Here is a 26,791-nt window from a genome sequence, read left to right on the forward strand (position 1 = left end):
AAGACATAAACAGAAGGGAATGTAGATAATGACATTTCTGAAAGTTATTTGGACTAGAAGACAGTATCCAAAGGGATTCCAAAGAATTGAGCTTTTTATAAGGAATTAGTGCTGCTTCTAGTGATGCAGCGTGGAAGAACTCATACACACTGAATGCTATACATGAATCTCATGACCAGCCTTGTGCACAATCTCCCTATTAAAATTCAAGGACATACCTGAGCATGAGCTTCATCAGGATTTGTGGGGCTCTCATTGCAGTATTGCATGTGGAATTTGCTTGGTCCTTTCACACAAGACCGTGTGGTTCTTTCTGTGATCTCATCATAAGCCAGCAGGTTTGAATATTAAGCATCTCAGATTGAATACAGGTTGTTTGAATTCCTTTATTTCTCAGGGAAATCTGATGTTTGGAGCCTAAGCTGCAGTTAGCAGTGTAACAAGGAAAGTACAAGTCTCCATGATGAGCACAGATTCTTCTCTCAATGTTGTGATGCAAGCAAAGATGCAGGGAAGCACACTATAACCACATTCAATTTTACTCTGGTGTCATGCCCTCTGCAGAAAACTGCTGAATGAAGATATTAAAAGAATCTTTGAGTGGTATACCTGGGTTGTGAGCCATATACTTGGATTATATGTACTAATAAATCAAACAGATATTGTCTGAAGAGTTTACCCAGGATAAAGGAAGCCATGCACATTATGGATGGCACTTGTGAAGGTGTCATTTATAGAGGCCTAACAATACTAAGGATATACTTACTCAGGAGTCTTCATACACTTGGGTAAAGTCATAATTAAAAATATAGAAAATCCTAGAAAGATTACTAATGTAGTCGCACAGCTGATCACCACAGATGTGGCTTAATGAATGCTATAGCACGGGGTTTTGATGTGGACCATGGACCACAAAGTATATGTGTAAGTGTCTTTTTCAGCGATGTACTTCAATATATGCTTCATTCTAGATACATGAAAGCTATGCAGAAATCTGTGAAACTGTGCATGTGTTTCAAGTACAAGTGCACATTCTTAAATACTCATTTTTTCCCCCAAGGCTAATAGCAGTAAAAGCCCAGACCATCTGCCATATCTGTGCAATTCATTAGAAATTTCAATTTTTTGGACTTCAGCTTTACTTTTTTTTAAAAAAAAGCAAAAACAGACTACATAAAAATTGTACCATTTCTTCTAATATATTTACTTCTTTGCATAACTGGTTGCTATTTATCTCTTTTAACAATTTACATTCACCAAATAGCAGTGATCAGGATTCTGTGGTGTCTTCTGCAACATTTGTTGAATATTTAAAATATGTTTTGATTGCAAGATTGTTATTATTTTTTTATTGTTCTTGCAGAGTGAGCTAAATGGAAACCAGCTGGCATTTTGAAAATCTGTTTTGTTTGTTGGCTATCAGTGTATAAGGGCACCTTTTCACTTGCAAGCTAGGCCTAATTGGTCTGGAAGGACAATAAAAATGGGTACTCATATTGGCATTTTTTGAACTATGTTATGACATAGTAGTGAACTGCAAAAAGTGAAGAAAATGAGAAGTGTGCAATTCTAATTAGATTATGTGAGGAGAATTTCTTTGTTACTGAAAGTCTGATATGATGTTCAAACAAGAGAAGAGCTCAAGCTGTTAGTATGTTTGAGTTAAGGTATTATCTGGACTTAAGAAGGAAATGCAAATAACTGAGTTACTTATTTTTCTGCATCAAAGTGCAGAGAAATAATGAAAAGAAATGAAAGAAGTACCTTTCTATTCAAAGAGTGTCAGCAGGACTTGAAGCAATGGAAAGATATTATAAATTAGTTCTTCCTCATAGTGAATATTCTGATATAACTATAGCAGTGGCTACATTTTTACATTTAGTATTTATAAATGCTGCCTCACTCAAAGAGGTGATGTATCTATACGGATATGTAAAAATAAGTCATTATTAGTTTTAACTCCTTTTAGATTATCTCAGGATTTTCTCACATGGCATCATGAACCTTGCATGAGGACCAAAAGCTAAGGCTGTCACTCTGAGTAGAGATAAGAATTGTGGTAAATTTGGTGTAATTGGCAAGAGAAGTTATAGATTTTGAAGGAGGGAAGATTTAGGTTGAATATTAGGGTGAACTTCTTTACCAAGAGAGTGGGGAGGTGCTGGAACAGGCTGCCCAGAGAGGCTGTGGATACCCCATCCCTGGAGGTGTTCAAGGTCAGGTTGGATGGTGCCCTGGGCAGACTGATCTAGTATTAAATGTGAAGGTTGGTTGCTCTGCCTGTGGCGGGGAGGTTGAAGATTCATGATCCTTGAGGACCTTCCTTGAGGACCCTTCCAACCCAAGCCGTTCTATGATGCTGTGATTTTAACATTCATAGGTTCAGACAGGGAAGTTTAAGAGGATCACTTCTTAGACACCTATGAGGGTTTTTTTCCACAGAATTTTCACAAACGGAGTATTCACGAATTCTGACATTTACCCAAGAAAAAATGAACAGGCTTTGTTTTCTGTTTTAGAAAAAACTGTCCTCTGAGTGAATGTGTTGTTGTTGTCTTTTAGATCATTCTTGTAAGTTCTTCCCATAATGACCGTGACCAAAGCCTTTTCATAAGCACAGATGAAGGAGCTACATTCCAGAAACAGCCCATTACTTTCTTTGTGGAAACTCTTCTCTTCCACCCAAAAGAAGAAGACAAAGTACTCGCTTACACAAAGGAAGGCAAGGTAAGCTGTGAACATACTCTGTTTGCTTGAAGTTTAGCAGTTATGTCATTAAGAGGATATGAAACTTTTGTGATGTGCTGCTGAACGTTGGGGTTTATGAAAGCAGCTGTCCAGAAAGAAGCCATATTCAGTGTTTGAGAAACTTATTTGAATATTTATTTCATTCATGCCCATTTTTTTGCTTTGTGGTAGCTTCAATCCTGTCATTTTCAATTGATATGGTTATTGGTGGTATTTATCCTTCTGTAGAATAAATACTGCCTCTGAAATGCACTTCTCCCTAGAAAATGACCATAAGCAACTGTTCATTAATTTATAATGTAGTAGAAAGTTAATGAAGCTGAAATATTGCCTTCAAAGGCCTTCCATGGGATGTAAAATAAAATAAACTGTTCAATCGTACAGCAGAAATGTATTTTGGGAATCACCAAATCTGTAGAAGTGTAGAATAATTCTCTCTTGTGATATATTTATAACACATTCAGTAGTTGTATTATGTAGTTTGTACATTTTGGCTTTTTTTTTTTTTTTTTTTTTTCTGGGTAAATTATAAAGTCGTCTCTTTGGGCAGGTGTCACTAAACACCAGTGAGTGAGCGCACACTCTGTAAAAAGTGTCATTCATCTCTTTTCACAGTGCCCAAACTAAAACTTTAAAGTCACTGCAGCTCTGGTTCTGATAGTGCTCTTGCCTCACCTCTGCTGTAACTCCTTTTTCTAAGCTGAAATTAGACAAACTCCAGTCCATTTCAATCCTTGTCAGAGATCACAAAGGGTTTATATATAATCGGTGAGAGCAGTATGAGTAGGTTGCTACAGCCAACTGCTGCACAGACTTCAGTTACATCATATCTATTCATCCTTGGGGACATTTTCAGGGGTATTTAAGTTAATAGCTGATCCTCAGTTTGTGTTCACAGGCATTTGCAAGTAAGGATGGAGGCAGAATGAAAAAGCATAACAAACCAAACACAGTCTCTTGTCACATAGAGTGTTTTACTTACGAGCTTGAGTTCTAACTCGTAACACAATTAGCTATTACAAACATGATGAATACCTGTTATGTGAACAAAATGCCTCAGGAAAGCTATAAGTTGTGAAAAGCCAATGTTATGAAAAGTGCCATTTTCAGTTTGACTTTTGTTTCTGATGATTGACATAATCCCTGAGTTTTGTTTAGTTAGGAGATCAAATGACTCAAAAAACGAAGTGGCAGATTCTTTAAGTGTCATGGTGTGATTGAGGACATTGACCATCCGCACACAACCAGTCATTAAAAATATTTGCCAGAAAAGAGAAGGGGTTAGGAGCTCAAAGCAAGTCATTTCCTTTGTGTTTTGAGAAATTATATGTGATATGGATGTTTTCAGGCATTTTATGCTTGGATAGCCTCCCAGAGTAGCAATACTATTTACTTGCCACATTAAAATGCAACTGGACAAAAAAAATACAAAGTAGTCAATATAGAATAACTTTTCAATTGTAGCAGGAACATTTTAGGTCATCTGATAGACTTCTCTCAGGATTTCAGTATGACACTAAAAAGAGTCAACCATAAGGACGTAATGGACAAGCCCTACATCTTTACCTGAGATGTGCAAGAATGAAGGGTGCCTTTCACTATAACTGTTCAAATAACCTGCTTGGTTGTGTAAGGTCCTTTGTATAATATCTGACATATTAGGCCTAGCAGGAAGAGGAAGTTGAAGTGATATTGGCAAAGGAGGATTTGAAAATCAGAACTGTGGCTTGACATACAAAGAAGTCACTGTACTAAAACCAAAGGTCTCCAGAGAGAATGGTATCTGAATTTGGCCTGGGGAGGTTGTATACTCTGGATTTTTGAGTTAATTAACACTACTTTCAGTGAAATAAAGTCATATCAAACAGTGACACAATCTAAAACTCAGGAGAATCCATTCCCTCCTGTTACTCAAATGATTTCTTCCAAAGGCTCTTTGCAGAAATACAAGGAATGTGGGATAATGTCCTTTGTAAACAGCAATCATCTAATCTTCTCTGTCTACTGGAGCATCACAGCCTGTCTCACAGCTTCTGATTTGATTTACTTCTTATTCCCTATTACAAAATCGGCATTGTTCTTTCATTCAGAACCCTAGATTTTATTTAAATACAGCTCTAGCCGCTGGCTGACACTATAAATAAATGCAAATCTAGTCAATGTAGTTGGACTAATCCATTTACTGCCTCAAATCTATACTCCCTTTTTCTGATTACCTCAGTTATAATGAATAACAATCAGCTATTCACTGAGACTCGATAAATGCTTTTTGATTTTTAAAACTCAACAAAGATATGGTGGATTTTAATTGTTTACTAAGAATCTGTAAGGGTGGGAAAACTAAGAGGTACATTTTCCCCAACCCGTTCTATGATTTCATGATTCTATGATTTTCAGTTTCTTTTAAAAGTGATTCCTTACAGCTATTAAATGGGTTATAAGAAGCATCTATTATGTTTTCTGAAGCCAGAGATTTCAGCTGACCACTGTTTCAACTGTTTCCACCTCATCTATAAACTCATCTGTCAGTTTTATTGTATGCATCTATTATAAAGCAAAACCCACATGGATCTTTTTTTTCATTTTAAGGAAGCTGAATGTGTGCTAAGGTTAGGTACACATTATTTTTTATTTATTTTGAATAGCACATCAGTTAAAAATCCATCTTAGTTTTGAATGTGCCTTCTTATTCCGATCCCATTCTCCCTTGCAGTCAGACTGTAAGGTCTTTTCACTACACTAAACCAAACTGATTTTTGTCTATGCATCAACTAGGTCAATATTATTGTAAGCAGTCAGAGTCCTGATCGTAGTTTCTTACCACAGCTGTGCTTTGCCTGCTTTAACTGATTGTGCAGTGGAGTAAAGCCCAGTAATTGTGAAGTACAGAGTAAGTGGGGAAAAAGATGTTTTAGTTCTAACTCAAATTTAAGTAAATTTACCCATAGAGTTTATGTTGAGAGAAGTTAGCTAAAGTTTTACATGGTGGTACTAGCTATTTTTCTCTAGTAGAAAGTGATTCATAGCAGTTTTTACATTAATCATTGAACTTGTAATTTTGAAAGAAGCATTTCTTACCAATCCTCATAAGACTCTCCAATAACAGTTGGTGACTGAACTGGTGAATTATTCCCACATCAAAACAGAACAATTTTACTTGCATTTTTTCCCTATTAGAGATATTAAAAGAAAGCCTATCATAAGTAAATTGGATTAAATAAGAAATGCATGTAGACAGCAGGGGGCTGTCAGAAGCATGTCTCTATAGAAGTATGATAGGTATTTGCTAATTTAAGCAGAGGAAACACATTATGAGATAATGTGAAGAAAATGAAAAGAGGAGATTTTTGAATAACTGTTTTATCTCCCATTTTATGCGGGGAAAAACTACTTTCATGTCTACTCTATTGATACCCGTCCATATCATTAGTATGTGCAGGGATGAGCTGTTCAGAGGGAACTGAAGACTTCTCCAGGCCATCTTCTGCCTCTACTTAGTGACCATTTCTGAGGCGTCTGTGACTGGTGTCCAGGAGGCAAGCACGGAAATACATCTTTCCTCATCGAATCTCTGTAGAATTTCTATGATATCTTTTGGTCCCATTTTGGCAGAGTTTTTAATCCAATGACTTCCTGTCTTAAGTGTGTTTAGTAGAATTAAAGACTGAAAAGTAAAAGAAGCATTTGTGTTTGTTTGGTCAATGGATGGAAAGGAAAAGATAAGTGTCCTTGTACCCTCTCTCTTTTGTAACTTTGCTGGTATCAAAAAGAATCTGACCCAAAATGAATTATGAATTATTTTCATGGTAAACAAGAAGATGTAGTCACTAAGTTTTATTCTTTATAGATTATGTTTTAAAAGATTTTCTCTGTGAAAAGGTATTACTGTGAAAATCGTTATGGAGAGTTCCTGGAAGTGATTTTTTTATTGATATGCAGTCAGTCATTTAAATAGTAACATAGGACCTGTCTTTTAAGATGTACATCAAAAAGTTTCCTGTCACCTGATTTTTCTTGTTTTGTTTTGTAGGTTTATGTATCCATTGACTTGGGGAAAAAGTGGGTCCTTCTTCAGGAACGTGTTTCAAAAGATCATATTTTTTGGTAAGAAAACTGTTACCTTCCAGAATAAAAAATGAACAGGAAATATATTTCATTCTAATCAAGAAGGATATTTCTAGAGGTGCCGATAAGAACAGCAGGACCCTTCATGTCTTTTGCAGATTGAGTATGTCAGCATTGCTGCATCCGCTATTGCAAATTCATACTCACACTAGTGACTGTGCTGAGTGTCAGTGTATATAGGGGTTACAGGTCTAGATCTATGGAGCCAAAGATTAAAGAGAACTGTAATGTCCAATGAAATTGCTTTTTGTTTTAGTGGTAAAATTGATCTTTAGAGAGGAGAACAGTCTTTTCACAGAGAAAAATCTATAACATTTTTTTAAGAAAGGTTGAATCAGACCTTTTAACTGGAGTCATAAATAAACTTAGGGAAACTGATGAAAAATGTGACTATAGAATACACATATAAAATTGTTTTATTTTCAGGTCAAATATTTTGCAGTCTCTGAAGATATTTAAGTTATTTAAGCAGATTGACAATTTTTTTTTAAGGATAAGCCAATGCATTTTTTTTTTTTTCTGCAAGTAAAGTATTTGCAAAATATGTAACCTTATTTACTTCAAAATTAAACTTTGCTGGTATTTTTAATTGATTTCACGTAGAAATCATGGGAGCTTATCACAGTTATCTGCATAGAATCATGCAGAAATCATGGGAGTTGTTCATAGTTCCAAGCACCTTGTTTTGTTCTGCAATCTCTTTACTGTCCATACTTTTTGAAAAAGAGCCTCTGGTTTGTTTATAGTAACACCACTCTGATTTACTCCAGTTTGTCTCAGCCTTTTCTGCAGAAATATTAGAATCAGCCTCATGCTTTTTCTTTCCTGTGAAACATAACCTTACCCAAGAACTTACCACTGCACAGCACCTGGAATGTTACAGGCAAAACGCTTCACTCTCAACGACCATGCAAATGGTGTCCTCATTTAGAAGTTACACTGTGGGTCAGAAGTGTCATATATCCCTAATTAAAATTGCATTGGATGTAAATTAGGAAGAAATTCAGCTCAATCTTTAATTAAATAAACTTTTAAAATGCATGCAGCCTGAAAACTATTGAAGTCACTAATAAGTACATGCTTAAGATTGTGTCTGTATTTTGCTGTATTTCAGAATGCTTATGCTTATTTATATCATTCAGACACAATCAGGGAAAGCATCCCAGAACTTTGACAGAAATAACTCCCATTTATTACTTCAAAAAAATGTTTTTTTCATAAATGTCACATTCCTCTCAGTTAAGAGTAATAAATTCTGAGAGCTTGTGCATTTTATAACCATTAAAAATAATTTGTAGGCTTTTCTTTACCCCTTTTTTGTGCTATCTGACTTTCCTCAAGGATTGTATGGGCCAGCAATAGCAAGAATTTAGGTGCAGATGTTTAGCACTGCCCCCTTCTTTTAACCTTACTAAGCACCATATCACATGGGATGTTGCAACACAGAAGGAATCTGCTGAGAATGGAAGGTTGAGTGTGATGGCATTTCCATGGAAGTTCTTCTATCATGTTAGGAAACTTTCTACTATTGCAGGACTTTCATCACTTGAGTTATCATAGTGCTGGATAGAAACCGGTGTTTGTGTAAGTATTCCATGAGCTGTAAGAACATGAGCTTCATCAGGCCTTGGCTACTGGGGAGCTCTCAGCTGAGTCCAGTATTGTGTTCTTGGAAAAATGGATTTTATGGATGGACCACTTGCTGGATAAGGAATTAACTGGATGGCCATACTGAGTTGCAGTCAACAGCTCAGTGCCAAGTGAAGGTTGATGATGAGTGGCATTCCTCAGGGTTCAGTGTTGGGACTGGTGTTATTTAACATCTTTGTAGGTGGCATGGGCAGTGGAATTGAGTGCTAGAGGGAAGGGGTGCTATCCAGAGGAACCTGGACAGTCTGGAGAAGTGGGCCCATGCCAACGTCATGAAGTTCAACAGGGCCAAGTGCATTGTCCTGCATCTGGGTCAGGGAAATCCCAAGCACAGATACAGGTTCGACAGAGAATGGCTTGAGAGCAGCCCTGAGACAAAGGGTTTTTGGGTGTCAGTTGATAAAGACTCAGCATGAGCTGGCAATGTGTGCTTGCAGCCCAGAAAGCCAACCATATCCTGGGCTGCGTCAAGGGAGGTGTGACCAGCAGTTAGAGGGAGATGCTTCTGTTCTTGTGAGACTCCACCTGGAATATTGCATCCAATTCTGGGACCCCCAACACAAGAAAGACATCAGGCTGCTGGAGCAGGTCCAGAGGAGGACCATGAAGATGATCAGAGGGCTGGAGTACCCCCCCTATGAGGACAGGCTGAGAGAGCTGGGACTCTTCATTCTGGAGAAGGCTCCGGGGGGACCTTATAGCAGCCTTCCAGTACCTGAAGGGGGACGTACAGGAAAGTTGAAGAGACTTGTTAGAAGGACATGTAGCAGCAGGACAAGGGGAAATGGTTTTAAACTGGAAGAGGGTAGATTTAGACTAGATATTAGGAAGAAATCCTTTACTGTGCGGGTGGTGAGACACTGGAACAGGTTGCCCGGTGAGGTTGTGGTTGCCCCGTCTCTGGAGGCATTCAAGGCCAGGCTGGATGTGGATTTGAGCAACCTGGTCTAGAGGGAGGTTATCTCTACCTATAGCAGTGGGGGTTGGAGCTACATGATCTTAAAGGTCCCTTCCAACCCAAACCATTCTATGATTCTTTGAATATGTAGCATCTGCTACATTAAAGATAGGTTAAATTAATTCAAATTAATTGCTTATCTCTCTATGAATTAGGACATGTGTCTTGCTGATAATGGCTGGTTGTGCTGAGCCCATTTTATTTTCTTCTTTAGTATCCACTAAGCTTTTCCACAATATGGAGGTTGATAGGATAGGCTAGGACTTTTATTTCAGCCTGGTAACTACAAATATCCACTGCAATATTTTGCTGTGCTTTTCAAAAACAATTTCCTGTACCTGTGCTTCCAGCAGCAGTCAGATCTTCCTGCAATTCCTGAAGAAGCACTTTTTTTACTCACTGAAAATCTAAATGCAATGAATTTAATGTAATGTCTTGCATATTTATATTCTGGGAAGGTCAGTGGGGACTGAGTAGTTTAAACTATTTATGTTCAGATCTTATCCTGTAGGCTTATAAGCAATATATTTAAATAATCATCTAGGCTTTATTTGCTTTTCAAGTATTCTAGTCTTTCCATTAAGTGTTTTTACAGATTTAACGTATGGAATTGGGTCTTTCATTATAGTGGAACTAATGGAAAGATTATTGATATCACAGGAAAGTGTATGCTATCATCTCTGTTTTAGCAGCACAGAATATTTTCATTTGTCTATGATTTAGTTTGACATATTTTTCCTCCTTCCCAGGTGTTTTCCCAATTTATTTCATTTATACTTTTGGACAAGAAAGTTGACTAATCCTTCATAGCAGTTTTTCTTCCCTTAGCTACCTAGCAGGCAAAAGCAAAAGGGCTTGAGAGACTGCAAATAGATGTAATGATGGCTGTAAAACTTATGTATTCTAGACATTTATTTCTTTTTCTTTGTTTTTTTCATTCAAGTTGAAGTGAAAAATCAAAACCTAAGGAAAAATAAAATTAAAAAAAAAACTTTTTTTAATAAGCTTCCATGTGGAAATACTGAAAACAAGTGCTCTGACATTGCTCATTGAAAAGCTTGTTTAAATTTTTCAAAGGAAAATCTTGACACATGGATTTGAAATTAACTTCAGAAGTTCTGTTTAGTATGAGTGCAATTAAAAACAAAATATTTCATTTTGTGTCAACACTTTAAAAATGATTACTTTTTTGTAAATGGTAGCTGGAAGTTTTATTATGTGAAACGTTTGAATTTTGGTCAAATTCTTCTGCTTCAAAATTAAGAAAATTTTGGTTACCATGACCGATTTTACTGCTGCATTTAAACTATCACCAACCATTGCTCCAGTGTGAAGATTTCTACTGAGGTGGTGTTGATAGTGCCTAACACTTAGAAGTACTTTTTGCAGTTCTTAGTATGTCTGTGGGAGAGAATGCAGAGAGAGAACTTTAGAAATAGAATTCCATAAGCTGTCCCAGCAAAACATTGAACACCCACACGTCATATGGTATGTAATCAGTATATATTGAAACTATCCTAAATATAAATAAATAAATACATAATGTGGTAATAGTCCAGAAGAAGAAAGAATTCTGCAGTTTGGGATTCTTCTGGCTCTGCTGCTATTCCTTTTGATCCTCCAGGCTTATGCACTAGTTGTGTTCCTTTTGATTTCTTAAAACAGAGCTTAGTAATACATAACAGAAGAATAGATTGTGAATCAGCTGTCTATGCCAGCGCAAATATACCCCGGGACGGTAGGTCTGGAATCACTAATTTCCAGAAAATTAGGTTGAGCATGTCATTTACTTTCATTTTGTCTGGAGCCTTAGAAATGGAATATGTGGATCCTGTGCTATATTTATTACTCTTATTGTTAGATATTGGTTCTCCATTTTCATGTGAGGTGAAAACATAAAAATAAAAAATGAGTGTATTTGGGTACAGCAGCTGTTCTCTGGGGACTGAAGTTCTGTTCTTATCATGAAATCCCACATGAGCAATCAATCATAGCTGTAGCCATTAATGTCAAGTGCAGCAAGTTCCTGCCTATTCAAGTGTCAGGTGAAAGAGTGGGTTTTAGAGGTGTTATGCCCTGAAGGAGAGAGAAATGGAAAGAGGATTTCATTGAGGTTTTAACGTTGAATTTTGTGTGAAAGGCCCTAGTGTGGGAAGCCAGGGATCTGCATGGGCAGTCATTCTTACATTTGACTTAATCACTTAGGACAATATTTATTTCTATTTCTATCTGTCTGGTGATGGGGCTGGCAAACCACACTGGCAGTGGTGGTCACATAAGAGTGACAGAAATGATGTTTTTATTAAAAAGTATTTAGGAATAGGAAGGAAATAAGAAGTAGCAAACACTGGCTGTGTAAGGTATTGACTGAGTCATTAAAACTGCATCCTTCAAAGCAGATATGAAGAAGGCAAGGCCTGAAACATAAATCTGTCATAACCAAATGACTTCAGTTTGTATAAATCAAGTTGTAGCTTTGTCTCCCTGACTAATCAGGTTGCCAAGAGTCAAATCTGTATTATGTTACTCAGAGAAAGCGCCTATGTGTTTTCGACTTGTTTTCTAAGCAGGAATTCTAATGTGAAATACTAGAAATCAATCAGTGCAAACTTGGAACTTATTACCTTTTGGATAAAGTTCATACTAAGGGATTATAAGGGGTGCAGATAGAGGACACTTGCAAGATTTTAGACAGCCTTTCATTGGAAACTCAGCCACATCAGCAAGCAGGTTTGTATTGATTTAGTTTTGGTTTCATGTGGTATATTTGAAGATATTTCTTCATCATTATGCATCCAGGTGAACTGGCTTGAATATTTAACAGGGAAGAGACCTACTGGGTGCAGAGGAGATACATACCCACAGCAGACTGTAGATGGTCAGTGCAGTGTTTTCAACAGCTGTTTCCCTACAAAATGAGGCCAGACTGCAGAAGTAAAATGCAAAATCATAATTGTCATATAAGAGATAAATGCTTATGATTCACATTTTGAGATATGTAGTGTTACACATCAGTGGTAAATTTTATTCATATGATTACATAAATCTAAACTTCTAGGCAGGCATTGCTATTCTTCTAATATTGCATGCAACTGGAATAAGAAATGACTGGGGTAGTCTGGGAGGAAGGGAGGTAGCCAAATAAAGTTTATTAAAATAATGCTAAATGTCTGTTAACTAGCATTCTTAACAGAAAACTCTAAATTTTTGTCCTTAGAATTTTATCATTATTATTTCAAAATTAAAAATACCTAATGGCTGTATCATGGAGTATATATATATATTCATAGGCAGACAAAGGCAGATGCAGAGATCCTGTTAGTCCACTTCACTGTGGTTGGATGTATACCATGCCTGCACCACAGCTGAGGCAACTTCACATCAGTGCAGCACCAAACAGAGCTGTCTGGCTGCATGATCAGATGGTTTAAGAAACAGAAAGCCAATACCCAAATTAAATTCTGCTGAATTACTTTTCCCAAGAGGCTCGACGTGGTGTCAGACAGGCACTGGTGCTGGCACAGGGGAGATGATGGGAACTTGTATTCACAGGAAAGGGAAAAAGCATATTGAGGCTGCCTATATTTGCACCACCCTGCAATCGAGTCAGGCTATTTTCTTTCTGAAGTGTTGTAACTACAGCGTTATGCAATTGGAAGTGCTGGCATGTTGCGCTTGCTTTATCCAGCGCAGTGTACTTGTTAAGAGATATTTCATTTCTAGAGGAAGATTTGTCTGGTCTAAAATCAATCTGCTTTTTTTCACTGTGCTTTTTAAGTATTTAGTGTAAAACATGGAAACAGCTTAGAGCTGAAGATTCCAGATTCAGTGGCAAGCCCTCTTTTACCCATGTAAAGCAAACAAACAAAATGGTCTCAGATTGCTGATATTTTAAAACCTTAATTGCAAACTACTGTGAGAAGAAAAGGGAGTGAATTCTAACCAAACCAAAAACCCTGCTGACATGGAGAAAAAATAGTTCCTGAGAAAGTGCTTCTTGTACTGAAAACTTAAATTTCTGTTTGAAAAGAGAATTTGATGGTGGAAAGTCAATGAATAAGGAAGAACTGATACATTATCGGGATCATAATGGTGTCTTTTTTTTTTAGTAAAGGAAGGACTATTCCAAAGTATCTGTAAAATTGGATGAAAGGATTTCAGAGTTGCAAACTGTTTTGTAGCAGATATTCCGAAGTATACTTTGAGTGTTTAATATCTTCAGTGAATAAACAGAGCGTGAGGAGTTACATCTCATCTGTATAGTGGTAGTAATATAAAACACAAAAGCTGACTTTGAAAAACAAATTGGTTCCTTTATTCTGGATAAACTCTCCACTTAAAGAGTACATCTCACCCTTAATGATATATATATATATATATATCAGCAGTGCTGTGGCTTCCATCTTTGCAGGGCTACCTTTAAATTAGACAATTCCCAGCACTTGGACATGGTTAGCTCAGGGGGACATCAGAGGCAGTGAAGGAGAAGCAATACTGAGAATGCAGAAGGGTGGTGGGTTAGGCTGGTAGAATACTGAGTAGAAATGCTTGTCAAACTACAGCATGGAGTTGTCACTCTAACCCTTCTGTATAGTCAACGGGCACCACAGGAGATGATCCAGCTGGTTTCAGAAGAGAGGAATTTACCCTCTGGAAGTAATGGTTCTCTGGTTCAATGAAGGATAGTTTCAAAAGAGAGGATAAGGGAAGTGTCAAAACTTCAGAGTGAAGGAGATACTACTTTTCCTGTCTGGGCTAAGAAACACTTGCCTTTTGATTTTTTTTTTTTTCCACATCCACTGAAATAAAAATCCAAGCAGATAAGTAAATCTGAGTTGGAAGCTGTCGTGTTCTGTGTAGGAGCAGTGTTCATTAACACAGATCAGTTGCGAACTCTTGAACTAGAAGACTGCATTGGAAATGAGATTAGACATCACTTGTGCCAGCTGCCATTGTTAGGAGGAACATGGTAGAGATGAGATCATTGTCACTTTTGAGTTATTGAAAGAACCGTGAAAAGATGAAGATATTGACAAATATCTCAAACCGTGGTTATGTGTTATGAATTAGAGATAGAAGAGGTTGTTTCACAAGTACCCACAAATTACCTCTGCATTATTGATGCCAATCTATATATCAGGCTGAGCCTTGGAAAATTTCAGCTGTGAAGTTTCTTTTACTTCGTAGTTCAGCTGCATGAACAAAAGGTATTCAGCAAATATCATTTTCTTCCTTCAACATTTGCCTGCAGAGGAGATAGCAGGTTTGATCTGGTGTGTGATCATCTAGAAGAAATAGACAGTGAACACTGAGAAAAGTAGCCTACAGATCCTTCTGTTCCGATGTACTCTTATTAGATCGAAAAGCATATAACATCTTTTCTGATTTAATGTGTTGTCTCCAAAATGCTATAATAAGTTTTGTTTCAGAGATTATTTCTTTGTAAGTGCAGGACTTTTCCATACATCTGCTAAATAATTCCCTCTAGAAGTTTCCTTCACATCTTACGGCTTGGCAGAAGCTCATTCCTCTTCCTCCCTTTCCTTCTTCAGACTGATCATTTATCTTACTGGGGAAAAATGACAATGAGATTATTGCTGGTTGTTATGCAGCAGTGGAAATCATCCAGTCTCTTCCCCCGGCCTGCATTCCCAGGGAACCACCAATTACTGTGTCTGAGTTTTCTCTACTTCTCATAAATCAGTGCTATTAAAATCATTAAACAGTGGTGTAATTTCAATGCAAAACATAGCCTTAATGTATTTGATTATTAATAATTGTATCAAAATGATCATTTTTCTCTAAATACTGTAATGGGCTTTTGTAGTATCTGCATCCAGCTACATTTTGTTGCTTAATGCAATTCCTTTGCATGTCTGCAGATCACATCTATGGGCTCTCGCATTGCACCCGATTCTGCTTTGCTTTGCATGACTGTCAGCTCAAAGCTTTCTCTGTAAAATCTGCCTAACTAATGACAATATAATGTCCAGATAAAGTCACAGCTGTGGCTGCTGTTCTTAGGTTGGGATGGGAGCCCTGAGGGCAGAAAATTCATCCTTTGTCTGAGCGTATTTAACATGGGAGATATTGAGAGAAAATCAGCCTGTATAATCGGTACACCTTTTCAGTGTTAAACTGTGCCTTGATCAGTTCTGACTGAATTTCCTTCTTGGGATATCCTTCTCAAAAATATTCTTCATTTTCCTCCTTTATCAAAGCAGAATTTACTCTTCTCTTGAATATACTTAGCAAAGATGTGTCAATTAGTTATGGAAGGCATGTGTCAAATGCATGGTATTTCTAATAAGAATGGAATCCACGTCCTTTCTAGCCCAATATCTGCCTTGTATTCTCAAATGTCAAAGGTAATTGTAACAAGATGCTCTAAAGCTTTCCAATAAATGTGTGCATCTCTGTATATATTTATAGATAAATTTATCATTATAAAGTTTTGTTTCCAATTTCATACCCATTTCTGTTATTTTCTCCAATTGATACTGGGATCCTACTTGTGTGTGTATTTTAGTAAGAGAAATTTGAAAGAAATTTAAGAAAAATGTAATATCAAATACAGACAAAATAGTTTCCATCTAATGTTTGTAATACGGCATTTTTACTGGGGCTTATTTTTATTTCCCAGTTAGAATGTTAAAGCTAGTTAGTGTGAAATCCTCTCTTTTTTTTCATCCACATAATTACTATTCTGTAACTGGCTCTGCATAACTTGATTACATTATGTTCTTAGGGCTGTTGCTGGAGTTGATGGAGACCCTGATTTAGTTCATATGGAAATTCAGGACCCCAGTGGAGGTATGCAAATAAAAATGTTTTCAATTGATTCCCTAGTGTATAGTCATTTCTTTTTTGTTTTGAGGGCTTTTTTGTTTTGTTTTGTTTGTTTGTTTTTTGTCAGAAGAAGTGGAAATCAGATTCTTTCTCTGTTTATCTGTAGTCAGCAAAGCTAAAGCTGTCTTGTTATATAAAAATATAGCTTAATTTGAAATTTACTTTTTTTCCACTCTGAGATGAATTGACGTCAAGATGCTATGCTCCGTTGAAAATATCCATTAATAGTGAAATTTGTTTTGGCAGTTAAGCACTGAACATTTTTTCCTGATTTGCAAATAAAACTGGCAATGTAGCATTAGTGCTGGGTAAGTGTCTGTTAAAGTGAATCGTTACATATGGCAGTCCTACTGAACTAACCACTGTCTCCCAGAATTTCCTCATGTTACAGCTTCCAGTATACTTTGAGACTTCAAAAGCAAAATAAATGAAAAAAACAGAATAGCAGTCAGGATGTGCTGTACTAAAGAGTCACCATGATTCCAAAAGTTTGTTTGGGTTCTTGTTGCCAATGAACTCTTGAAAGATTATTTAATTCCTTGAATCAGGTCATCTAAGTTCCTGTGCAGTCTTATAAATTAGTTGTAAAGGATGCATAATTTGACTTTCCCTGATCCAGTACCTTGTCTTCATTTCAGCCCTATAAAAAGACAGAGTTAACATATTAAAATCTTGACGACAAATTTTCTAAACCTTTTGTCAATGAGGTTTCTCAGACTTGCTGAGCCCTCCACGGCCCCATCAATTGCTTTGTGTGGAGATAGTGTAAGAAGTTTGTTTAGGAGCTTCATGGAATTTATACATATATTTACTTACCTTAATTTAATAGAAACACCAGAGCAGGATAAAACTCATGAAATATTTATTTCCTGTCTGAGTTCTCAATTAATTGACCTTGTGCACTTAAGATCAATACAAGCATTGCCATTGATTTTAGTGGAAACAGCATCTTTGAGCAACTATGTTTGTCCTGTGAACTACAAATAGCTGCAAGACTTTTTGATTGCCCATTGCTCTAGTTGCTCAAATATGCTTCTGAAGGAGATTTGTAAATAAGCAAGAGAACTTGAATTGACTCTAGCTGCCTTTTAAACAGATCCAGATTTTAAAATCTGGATCTCAGTGTTGAGCTCATTGGTTTGGCCTTTTCCAATAAAAAGCCGTAATGCATGGAATGCATTTCCTACTACACTGCAAATATAATGAGGGATGTACACGAGGGTGCGTTATTTACTCTTTCACACTGGAGCATGGAGAAAACACTGAGCACAAGATCATGCATATAACCATTTTCTCACTGAGCTTGGGAAAGTCATAGTTTGTACTCAAGGGCTTGTGGCACGGGTGAGCTGTACAAGTGCTTGAATGTAGGAGAAGGTCATTGGGCTGCAGCTGTTGTAAAATAAGATACTGTCTCTTCTGTTGCTGTTCAATGGGAGCACATTGCATAAAAGATGCAGCCTGTGCCTAGCTGGACAGGAAGAGAGAGGCCATAGCCTCCATTGACATAAATCACTGCAGGCTTTTTCAGCAAGGTATTAACTCACAGTATAGAAGTCCTGCCCCAACAGCGTAGTTCCAATACTGTGTGTTGGCTTTTCTACACAGCTTTGAAAATAACCTTTAAAATTCCATACCCTGTCTATTAAACTGTGTCTGATTCTCTTCTCACTTATCACAATTTTATACTGAGGCTGATCTATTGATTTCAGTTACGCTGTGTAAGGATGCTGCTTCTTTAAAGGAGTAATTTTGCTCTGTGCATAGGTTAACTGAGAAAAGAGGCTCCTTCTATTATCCCCAACCATGAATGTCTCATTCATCTAATCCCTAATCTCTCTGGACCAGCAAAATTTGGATAATGACAGCCTTCCTCCCACAAATGATCTGAACTGTAAGCAGTTAATGTGTTCTCAGTACATTGGAGATTGAAAAACTCTTGTATGAGGGTTTAATATAATAATTTTGCAACTAAATCGACTGGCAAAGGCAGCACTATCCCTACATGAATAGCATTTTATACTTCTTGCTTCTTTTTCCCTTGAAAGCCTCATCATGTATTTCTGTCTGTCTTCCCTCAGGTTATCGTTACATCACTTGCCAGATTCAAAATTGTTCTGATAAGACAATGACAGTCCAGTTTGCTGGTGGCACTGATCGGGATTCCCTGACTGTGCAGGATGACTACATATTCCTTCAGGTAATGCCACATTCTGGGGAGACAGCCCATTTTAAAATTCAGAAATACAATTTTAGACAGTACAATAGCACTGTAATTGAAAAGAGCGTGGAGAAACCTGTTCCAGAGTATGAATGATGATTTATGATTTATTACATGGAACAAAGCTGTTCTTTATCAGTCAAAAAAGAAAAAAGAAAAGTGTCTTTAATTTGTGCAGCCAGTTGACTACATACCCAGTTGATTTTAATTCCTCATTGACCTAGCTTTAATTAGACTGCATTTTTCAAGAGGATTATCTAGTTTAAAGCTACTTTTTAAAAATACTGTTGTTTCTTAGGCAGAATACATCTCTCCAGGGCTCATGCTTACACTGTATTGTGGGCCCCTTCCATAACTGTAGCATGTAAAGGTTCCCTGAGAAGAGCTTCAAAGGAAAGCCACTAGCAGAGCAGTGAGTCAGCTTTTCCATTTTGATTATCCTGTGAAGAAGTATTGTTGGGAAAGAAGTTATAAGACTGTGCTTAGGATGCAAAAGTAAGGAACAACCATAGCTTGAGAACAATTTGTGATGGAATTATGCTGGAGTTATTTAATTCTCGAACTAATATAATTCCTAGTATCAGGTTAGATATCAGGAAAAATATCTTCACAGAAGGAGTGGTGAGACACTGCAACAGGGAGGTGGTAGAGTCACAGTCCCTGGAGATATTCAGAAAACATGGAGATGTGGCACTGAGAGACATGATTAGTGGACATGATGGTGATGGATTGGTGATTGGACTAGATGATCTTAGTGCTCTTTTCTGACTTTAATGATTGTATGATTCTAAAGAACCTGCCTGCATAAACCTAGTTTGGAGCTCTGTTGACTTTGTGACACCGATCAAGTGCAGCTTGGGCAGACCCGAAAGTGTCATGCTTGGGACTGACTGGGATTTGAATCTGTCAGAGCTGAAAACTTCTCAAAGAAGGGTTATGTCCTACCTGATTTTTAATATTTTCTTAGAGAGGCTGTATGTCCCTTTCTCAGTGACTGGCTATGATATATCTCTTACTTGGATATGATTTGCTTGTTGCAAGGTTCAACTGTTTCTTGACTCTTGCAGGAAGGCAGTAAAACAGCAATCAATAGCTCCCCACACCACTACCTCAGTGTACATTAGACTGACTTTTCTGCAGCTTTCCACTCGTGGCTGTTTCTTCCAAAAGGATTTATCAATTGATAATGAGGCAAAAGATCTGTACACCTTTAGGTCAGCACAGCAACTTCAAAGACCCACACAACTTAAAACATTTAGCACCACAAAGGAGCAAAATGGAGTTGGAAAGGAATTTTTGAATCCAAGTGGGCATTTTTTCAGCTCAGATCTAGCATTCATGGCACCAATTTTTCTCAAAGGTATTATTATCTGCGACTCCCACCAAGCACACTCTAAAATCCATTTCACAGTTTGTAGATGGTGAGAATTGCATCTCACCACATATAGTTCCAGATTGCTGTGCTCAGCAAAAAACAGGCTACTTCCTCCTCAAGCATATGTGTGTTGCCAGATATCTTGTATAATTGCATCCGGAGCTGCTGTTTTTCTGTCATGTAGAGAGCCTGGGCAAAAAGGAAATGGAAGTGCAACTTGGAAATGTGTGCATGAAATAATGGATAGTTGCTTTTGCATAACTATGCCACTATTAACATGGTCATTGTAGCTTTGAGGTCTGTTTATACTAATAGAAGATATAAACATAAAGGGGAAACATCTCTAGTCCTTTCCTTTTAGATTTATTGCAATAAATCACAACATGCAGTATAAATCTTGCTTGTTGCTTAGCTGGCTTACAGTTAACCAGGTCTGTATTACTGAGGAACAGAAGATATCTCTGCAATCCTTTAGTCACATCTGAAGTGCAGCCACCTTTGAGGTATGGTGAGGTATGGTGCAGTACATCACTTTTAGCTTTGCCAGTGAAACCACACAGTGGCTGTGCATCTGAGAAACAGCATACTTCTGAAGCCACACGAAAGTTCATTTTTCACTAGGCGAAAACATGGCTACATAAGTTAGATTCAGACCAGGGACTGCTCTTGATATCATGGCAATATCTGTCAGAAAGAAGACAGCTCAGTCATCTGTGCATAAAGAGGAGATTCCGAGATTGTCATGTTGCCCCAGGCATCGCTCAACCACCCCAACTGGAACCTGTGAAGAAGAGCATGGCAGTCTGCAGGGCCAATCCTGTTCCTATTCACGGGCTTTAACCAAGTTCTCAACCCACTTTCTTTAGTATGTCTATATCCACAAAGATCAAGAGCTTTCTGATGCTCACTGCTTTCCTCAGTTTGCACTGACAGCCAAGCAGTTTTAGAGGTGATTTTAGCAGGATGATTAAAGTTTTGAGACTATTTGTAAGACAGACCAGCCTTTAATGTCAGTGGGGCTTGGCACAACTAGCTGTTTCAACTCCAGTTCTCTGCTGCCTTCCATCATCCCTTGTCATTTAAAATTAGTCACGTAAGATGAATGCCTAATGAAAAAGGAGGGTACTGTAAGATGGATAAGACTGATATTTAACACTAATTAAATAAATGGTGAGCTTTTTGCTTTAATCCGTCACTTAACAGATCATATTCCTAAAGGGCATCGCATCCTTTCTACCAAAAAAAGGAGACTGGTTTAAAAAAAAAAAATAGTAAAATGACTACAGTCTTAAATACTTCGATATTTTTTAAATATTCAAGCTAGTGGGCCTGCTGTCATGCATCAGCTCTATTTAAAAAAAAGAAAAAAAGAAAAAAAGTCAAGTTTACTTGCTTTGGGATAGGCTGTTCATCAGGTTCATTTTATAAACATATACTTCAAGAATGTGAAGCAATTAACTGCAAAACCTTGCTTTTTTTTTAAATCTCCTTTTAGTATTATGGAAGCCGCGGTGGACCTTCATTTGACATGTATCTTCCCTGAATTAGATTAATTTTTATGTCTTTTTCATAAATGACATTGAATTGCTACCTTTCATTTAACCATCAGCTTGCTCCATTTACTTCCTTCCTTTGCTCTGATATGACTTACATTGGAAGTTGAAGTGAAAAAACTGAATTAAGAGTCTCTTAAACTGTTATCTCCTCTATTTTTTCTGTCTCAGTAAAATTTCATTTGTCTGCTTGAACAAGGCAGTATCCATATTTGTAGGGGAAGTAAAAAACTGCCATAAGAACATTTTTACCTCTGATGGTGGCAATGGTTTTGTCATACAGCATTTTGGCATTACATTTCTGGCTATGGTGCTACTGAGTATTTTCAGTGGTGCATCAGCACAATATTTGCATTTTTTTAGGACTTATGGAAAAGTGTTAAAATTACCTCTATATTGCCTATTACAAAGTGGAGAAAGGTGCTAATGGATTATGACCACCATATGGATGGTCATATACTGATATGTCTTTCATTGTGCATTTCTGTTGGGTTTCTTAGGTGAAAATCTTCATAAAATCCCAGATAGAAATCTAATCTGTCTTTCAGTTCTGTGCAAGAAAGCAGTTGAAATATGTTTTACCTCTCTGTTTAAGCGTAGAATTGTGTCTTCAGGACATGTAATTGATTTTCAAACTGACTGACTGAAGATCTGGGAATTGCATCATTGTCTTCGATGCTGCTTGTTAGCAGCTTGCACTGGGAAATGTCTTATCCTGCAAGGCAAATATTAGCCTAACATAATGAATGCTTTATATAATGTTAGCATGACTTATTCGGTCTTTTATATTCTGATTTGAGTAGCGTTGCTGGTGAATCACTTGCCCTTGAGGTGTTCACAGCCTGTGTGCCACCTTCTTGCCTCCTGTCTGCTGGCAGGGGGTTTCCACAAAAAGGCAGAAACGTGGGAGGCTGATGGACAACAGTGTAAAGAAGTTAAAAAGGACAAGGACAGTGAGGTGGTGATGTCTCGAAGCAGATAAACTGACAAAAAGAAGGAAGGAAATCACTTTCTTCTTCCTAAAGAGAGGGAGAGAAGTTTGAGTATGCTATTTTCCCACAACTTCTGATACATTCTTTTAGGAGCACACTGTGCAAAATAATCCAATACAGTAGAAGTAATAGCTATATATTTCAGTTCCTTGTTTAAAATAATAATAATAAAAATTTCTTCCAGTAGGAACTTTTTATATTTAATACAAACTATCAACTACCACACAATTCTGTTTTTCCTTTGTATAGACAACATCAGCAAATCGGACCAAGTATTATGTATCCTACCGTCGAAATGGCTTTGTGCAGATGAAATTGCCAAAATATGCCTTGCCAAAAGTAAGTGCACACATTTTTCTTTCTACTTCTGTATTTTTATTCTTCTCTTTCTACCTAAACTAGCTTTATTCTTTTCTTTGTTAACCCTCAATGACTGAAGACCATAATTTCTCCTCGTAGTGGATTTCTGATTCCCACTTGTGGTATATTCTTACCGTACTGTTTTTATGTTATTATGGGGAAGTAGTAGCTCAAACCATGGAGGGCAAGAACATAGGCTAGCTTATATGTCACCAGTTACCACAGTAGTTTCTGAACTTTGCTTCCTTGAAGCAGTGCTACACACCCAATGGCAATGCAGTGCAAGTGTTCTTTCAAGAATCAATTGCATCTTAATTCCACGTGGTGTTTTCTGGTATAAGTATGAATAGTAATATAAAAGAGTTTCAGCTGATGATGCTATATTTCATTAAAGAATCCCAATATGAACTTTATTTACTTAAAAGAATGGCAGAGGTTTTTTTTGAGAGTTTCCATTAGTCTAGAATATTCTTATATTTGCACAGTAAATTAGCAGTAAAGCACAGACAGATATTTGTATGCAGTCTGAATGATGCAATTGAAATTTTGTGCTGCACACAATATGTTTCATGTTTTTATGTATACTTAGAAGGCATCTGCAATCCTGAAGAAAAATGACTTGGCAGCTTTTGTAGACCCAGTGGATAAAACCCAAGTAACGTGGTCTGGCCTCCCACTTCACCCTGCCTCAAGCAGGGATTTGTTCTACAGACCTCCGGGTGTCCCTACATCCTACATTTCACATGGTTTGGTGTGATTCCATTGCTTTACATATTAGAGAACTAGGACGTACCATCTTTGCATATCTTGAAATGCACTAGTTTAATTCACTGACCAAGCAGTGAATGACAGTGCAGTACAGTTTATTTCCTTGCTTTGTTGTTATTTTTGCAGAACAAATAGATATATATATTTTTTTAACTAAACGATGGTCTGAAGACTTCTGCTTTTAAATATGCAGCATATTAACAAAACTCTCAAATAAAATCCTCAGATATTATTTGGACCTGAGTCTGAGATTTGGCTATGTTCCCAGTAGCATTACGCAGATAGCAATTTATTGATTTATTTATTTATTTTGACAGACAATGGATAGTCAAGGACAGGTAAATATATCAGCCCTCCCACATAATTATTTCAATGTTTCAAGGCCTTCAGTGTACCCTTTTATGCTTTCTTGGGGGAATTTGTAATTAGGAAAACAACAGGAGGATATCCAGATGTAAATGTTAAAATGTTCCAAATGTGGGCAGTCTGATGGATTACAGACCACCAGCAACTTCTGTTGGGGGCAGGGACTTCAAGTGACTGGAGCTTATGGGTGGGTGACCTGCACCAGGGCAAAAGAAAGCAAGGAGCAATAGAAGAGTGAAATAAACAAGGAAAGAAAAAGAAGGAAGTCCTCTGGCAGATGACCCCGACTTCCACTCATGCACAGCCCATTGCCTCTGTGAAGTAGTCAGCAGGGGCTGAATGAGCATAAAATGGAAACAAGGAATGGGGGAAAAGAAGTGTTCAATTGATCTCAGACTGGAGATGGGAAAGGAAGGGTGTTTACATCAGTGTCTAAGTGTTTGTGCTTTTTTATTCCTGAATACCCAAATGAATAATTAAAATTACATACTAATTGTCAATATGTTAAATCAGGTAAAATTCTCTTAATCAAAATGTTTTGCCCAAATTCCTGAAGAACTGCCAGCTCAATAGTGCAAGTGTTGACTATGCTAGCTTATGTTGTAAAGCAGTTATTTGGAAATAGGAGGGCAGACATATCGTGCAAAAGAGCCAGGCACTTCTCCACAACTAAATAAGACTATTTTCTAGTTCCTGTAGGCATCTATGTTTGCAATAGGTTAGTTTCTGTCATTGTGAAGAACATCACTAGATTTTATTGGAGGGCTAGAGATAAGGAGTGAAGGATCTAGATCACTCTCTGATGGACCTTTCCTTTGCTGTAAAACCAGTTTAAGAAGTCCCTCTCCAGTCATTCACTACAGTTCACTATGGCTTCTGTTGTATTTTTGGAGTCACTCTACAGAAAACATCACTGAGATCAATGATCTGAATGAAAAATTGCCTTAGAAATGTATCTTTCAGAAAGGATGGTCAAGAAGCAACTTGATTATAGTGAAGAAGCCTCCTTCTTTTGAGAAAGTACTTAATAGATTTAAAAGTGCTATAGAGGAGAAAGACAGACCCATAGATGGTAACCGAAGCCAGCCTTGTTCAAATTAGAAACTCTGCTCAACTTCTTATTAGCATTGGTGATAAGTATTTGAAAAAGTGCCCAGAAAAGTGACAGAAATTCTAGATTTCAAAATTTTAAAATCATGTCTAAGTGCCTTTCTGAGGGATTTGCTCTAACCACACATTAATTATTTGCTTCTCCTGAGTGTCGTGCGTTGTGCAGAAATAATAGTTGGAAAAAAAACTGAAGAGCAAACTCTAAGAGATCTAGTCACCAATTTTAGCCTTAAAATCCATTAGTCTGTAAAAGATGATTAGTTTACTGGACATGTGATCTTACTGAGTGCATTTCTGACATATTCGAAAAGTGTCAGCCATAACTCACTGCTGTTTCTGTCTTATGTAGTCTGGACTGTTTGAAATAGCCCTGCATACTGAATTCTTTGTCTTGGCAAGTATCATTTATGTTTATTTGTCTTTTTTTTCTTCCTTCTAAGGAGATTAACTAGAGGCTTGGCTGAATAAATAAATTAGAAGTTAACAGTTTCATTTTGGAAAGAGTCAGGGGCTAGCTAAGAACAGATTGAGTGTTTCATTTGGAAAAGACTGTTTTTATGTTGTTTCTAGTTGAGGCCATACCCGATGAGTGGAACAAAATATTCTGTATATCTTTAGCATTTTGATGATGCCTGCAAGAGAAGTTTCTTTGGTATCTGCTCACAGCAGAGCTGAAAATTTCACTAAGAGGGCCTGGAAGCCAGACATCAATTAGAGCAGCAGAGGATGTGAGCGATTCTAACAGTTTCTGTAAAAGATACATTTTTAAAAGTGATTTGCCATCTCTTCATTATAGCAGAAATGTTGGTTACAACAGAAAACAGAGCGGCTCTGAAATTTTTCATCCCACGGTATTTCAGTGAGAATCATCAGAGTGAGGCAGAAATGTGTTTCAGTCCAATCTGGGCAGAAGGGGAAAGATAAATACGAGCAAATTATGGGAGAAATTTTGCAAAGGAGCAGGATATCAGCAGAAACACTGGCAGAAGAACGCTACATCTAGGACACATGACACTGAAGCTGCTACTTTTATGGTAGTTGGAGATAAAGAAAATGAAATGGTTGTACAAGGAAGATTTCAGTCGCTTGATTAAAAACAATAGCTTTTCAAAGAACTGAATTTCAGGGGTTTTCAGTATTAGATTCTGCTTGAAGATGAAATTGAACTAAAATAGGCAATATTTCATTTTTCTCTAAAGAACAGAATGCATGAGACTTCAAAAAATCACTTTCCAAATGGGCTCTGTGATGTGGCATGTGCCTGGCCAGAGACGGAGCAGTCGCTGTCTACAGGGAAGGGAAAACTGTGCACAAATCAGAGGGTACTAAAGGATGGTCAAGGATTTGTCTGAAAACATCAGAAAAGCCCCACTGGAGCCACAGGCTCTCACCTGAGGGAGTTCTGCTGGACTCTTCTGGTATTATTCTTGTGCAGCACAGACACATTTTGCAGAAATTTTACTTATGGAGATAAAATGAGCATTTTCAAACTGAGTAATTAAAAAATGTTGGTATCTCGTTTTCCTTTTGATATGAAGAGGTTGAAAATCTGCAGAAAATTATTCTGTTTTTTTTTTTTTATTGCTTGTATTTGCATTTGTGTTTGCATTTCTCCAAACATAGCCTCAAAGAAAAAAACAGAAAAGGATGAAAACACCATATCTCAAGTCCTCCTTACTCATCTATCAAAGACTGATAAAACCAGCCTCCAGCCAA

General features: G+C 37.3%; 1 protein-coding gene across 1 annotated transcript in view; it reads left to right on the plus strand.

The window, feature by feature from the left end:
* The window catches only part of SORCS2 (sortilin related VPS10 domain containing receptor 2), a 534,993-nt gene that overhangs the window by 424,842 nt on the left and 83,360 nt on the right, over window positions 1-26,791 (plus strand). The window contains exons 4-8 of the mRNA XM_046940567.1: window positions 2,563-2,727; window positions 6,779-6,852; window positions 16,230-16,294; window positions 18,412-18,530; window positions 22,721-22,810. Coding sequence (XP_046796523.1) covers window positions 2,563-2,727; window positions 6,779-6,852; window positions 16,230-16,294; window positions 18,412-18,530; window positions 22,721-22,810 — 513 coding nt within the window. The remainder of the gene's footprint in view (window positions 1-2,562; window positions 2,728-6,778; window positions 6,853-16,229; window positions 16,295-18,411; window positions 18,531-22,720; window positions 22,811-26,791) is intronic.

Source organism: Gallus gallus, chromosome 4 (assembly GCF_016699485.2).
Source record: "Gallus gallus isolate bGalGal1 chromosome 4, bGalGal1.mat.broiler.GRCg7b, whole genome shotgun sequence".
Classification (NCBI taxonomy): Eukaryota; Metazoa; Chordata; class Aves; order Galliformes; family Phasianidae; genus Gallus; species Gallus gallus.